Below are 3,181 nucleotides of genomic sequence, written 5' to 3'. Positions count from 1 at the left end.
AGAGGGCTGTTCTCTTATGAGAATGTTACGGTAAACGAGGTAACCTTTACCAATGACTTCTGAATTTCAGGTGACAGGTTTGGACAATAACCATTTGATATACGTATAATCATTTGCGTTCAACACTTTTCGAATGGCTTTGATGGTTTGTGAATGACATTCCTTTCACAATTTAATACTTCAGCGCGGCACTGCCAATTTGGAATGTGGGTTAAACAATACGCAAATTATACATAATTGCATATCTCATACTGGCAATCAATTATATATAATTGCACATATTACACTGGCAACCAAATGCCCGAACGACAAGTTGCCAAAATCATTTGCCAATTAGCATACGTCAAAATTCTCCTCAAATTACAGTTCTAATATTGTTTTGTATATACGAACCAAGTCCTATAATAAGCGTTCATACTGCACAATATTGCACTATTTATATCATTATCATTCAATTAACCAAGGAGGACACTGTACTGACATTCACTTACCTGGCTCAAATATGTATTTAAATCGAATCATTTACCTTACACAATGTATTTAGAGGAAACTTATCATTTTTATCATTTCCATGCATGAACAATTTCTGTAACGTACAAATAAGTCTAATCTATTTCTATTTAACCATGGTGATGTCTGCAAAAACAAGATCTGTATTTCGTCGTACGACTTTTTTTTTTTTCGTAAAAATCATTCAGCGCTTAATGAAATAATGTTCTTTTGTAATGCAAATAGAACGGGTGCCACTTTCAAATGAAATCTGCCGAGTGTCCAACAGGGGAACGTATATCCATATGAATTTTGGAAAGTGTCATTTCCATATGAATTTTGGAAAGTGCCATTTCCATTTGAGACAAGTACAAAAATGCACCAAACAACTTCGGCGCAGCCGAGTTTTCTATACAGCGTATAATCAAGGCCACTGAAAACAGATCTAACTTTCGGTGTAACGTTGTTGCCAGACGCACGATTATGAATGAAGTTTAACCTTAAATAAAGAATAAAAACTAATGAGGCTACACGGCTGCAATTTGGTATGTTTGATGACTGGAGGGTGGATGATTAATACACCAATCTGCAGCCCTCTAGCCTCAGTAGTTTCTTTTTAAGATTTAAGCACGGACAGACATATAAGCCATCTCAGTGGTTTTATACTTCACAGAAAACTAAAATGATTAGATCGGGAGAAATTGGTTAGGATCAAATAACTGAAGACGAAGGTGGGAGGATGTGGGAGGATCAGAGGAACAAATGTTCTTTACAATTATCATCATGGCTGTCGAGACCTGACTCCCACAAGGAATACGCCACAAAGGCTTATCGGACAATCTTCCACTGAATAGACCAACCATCCTCTGGTGAAGGGCTATAAATGCGAAACAGTAAATGTCATCATAACTGTCTTTTGTCACTTTTTACATCTGACACTGAAGTTCCTCTGCAGGTTATCGAAACTGTACCACCTGTTCCGTTTTCTTCTCCGACTCCCTAAACCCCGCCTACGTTCATGATGTAGGCGTGGGCGTGAGAGGGGGTGGGGTTAACTATAACGGGTCTGGGGGGCGTGGTGGGTGGGTAGGAGGGCGGCCGGGAAAGAGAGAGAGAGAGAGAGAGAGAGAGAGAGAGAGAGAGAGAGAGACCTCCCTCCTTTATCGATTGGTTGCGAGCTGTATCCTCCACCCCCGACCCCCCCGCTGGGTATCCTCTGTCACTTCTACCACCATATCCTAGCAGACCCCAATCCTTCGCTCCTTCCTACCTTCACCACCTCCCCACGGACACCGTCCTCAAAACAACACAGACAAATCATAATTCTGACTTTTCCCTCTCCGACTGCTATCATTTGTATTCATTAGCTTTTCCACTCGGGGCAATTACCTCTCTCTCTCTCTCTCTCTCTCTCCAATTTATCATCTCAACCACTTTCTGTTTCCTTCCCTATCCAATTGCTTCTCTCTCTCTCTCTCTCTCTCTCTCTCTCTCTCTCTCTCCACAATTTATCATCTAGTCCACTTTCTCTTTCCTTTCTATCCTTCTCCATACAAATTGCCTTCCCGGCTTCTATTCTATCTCTCTCTCTCTCTCTCTCTCTCTCTCTCTCTCTCTCTCTCCTCTCCAATTTATCGTTTCGCCCAATTTCTCCTTCCTTTCTATCATCTTCACCCACTTTCCCTTCCCCTTCCTATCCTTCTCCGTACTTATTTACCTCTCCGGCTTCGCATGACGTCTCTCTCTCGTTTTCTCAGAAATCCGTCTTTGTTTAAAATAAGTCCACCCATCACGATATCCCAATGTTTTATCAGCAATGTTGTCAATATCAACACTCAGTTGATTAGACTCCTTCTTTCCCAATGATATTCCTGCTTCCCCGATATGAATTAATATCCCGATGCACTGAGAGTTGCTCTTTCTTGCCAGCTCGACGCCCATTCTGACGGACGAGCAATAAGGAAAACCCATCCATAAGTATTTTCGCGTCCGTAATACACAATGTATTTGTAGCGCGTATCATGTGATGTTTTGCTCACAAAAATAAAGACTTATCTTGATTACCTTTATGTAACTCATCTTCCATTTCGACATGATTTTTGGAATATTTTGGAAGTATGCCTGGGTAAAAATATATCTGGGCAAAAAAATTGCTCCTAGATGTCATATTTCTATATTTTGGAAATATATAACCTCATTTTCGGAATGTTTTGGTAGTATATCTCGGTAACTATATATCTGGGTAAACAAAATAATTCAAATGTAATGTATTTATATTTTGGAAATATATCTGGTTAAGATATAGCCCCTAGATGTAATATTTTGAAAATATATAAGGATAAAATATGGATCCTAGATGTAATATATTTATATTCTGGAAAAATACCTGGGTAAAAACATGGCTCCAAGATGTAATACATTCATATTCTGGAATTATATCTGGGTAAAATATAGCCACAAGATGTAATGTATTTATATTCTGGAAATATATCTGGGTGAATAGATAGCTACAACATGTAATATATTTATGTTTTGGAAATATATCTGGGTAAAATATAGCTCCTAGATATAATATTTTTAAAAATTTTAAATTCTTGGGAAAAGATACAGGGTCAAATATAGCTCCAAATGCAATATACATATATTTTGGAAATAAATCTGGGTGAAAACAAATAGCTCCTAGATCTAATAG

At 38.4% G+C, this 3,181-nt stretch overlaps 1 protein-coding gene across 1 annotated transcript in view; it reads right to left on the bottom strand.

The window, feature by feature from the left end:
- The window catches only part of LOC135204003 (uncharacterized), a 32,974-nt gene extending 30,544 nt beyond the window's left edge, over nt 1–2,430 (bottom strand). Inside the window, exon 1 of the mRNA XM_064233926.1 lies at nt 2,283–2,430. Coding sequence (XP_064089996.1) covers nt 2,283–2,430 — 148 coding nt within the window. The remainder of the gene's footprint in view (nt 1–2,282) is intronic.
- Between the last annotated feature and the right edge of the window lie 751 nt (nt 2,431–3,181).

Source organism: Macrobrachium nipponense, chromosome 44 (assembly GCF_015104395.2).
Source record: "Macrobrachium nipponense isolate FS-2020 chromosome 44, ASM1510439v2, whole genome shotgun sequence".
Classification (NCBI taxonomy): Eukaryota; Metazoa; Arthropoda; class Malacostraca; order Decapoda; family Palaemonidae; genus Macrobrachium; species Macrobrachium nipponense.
This window is presented reverse-complemented; position numbering and strand designations above follow the sequence as displayed.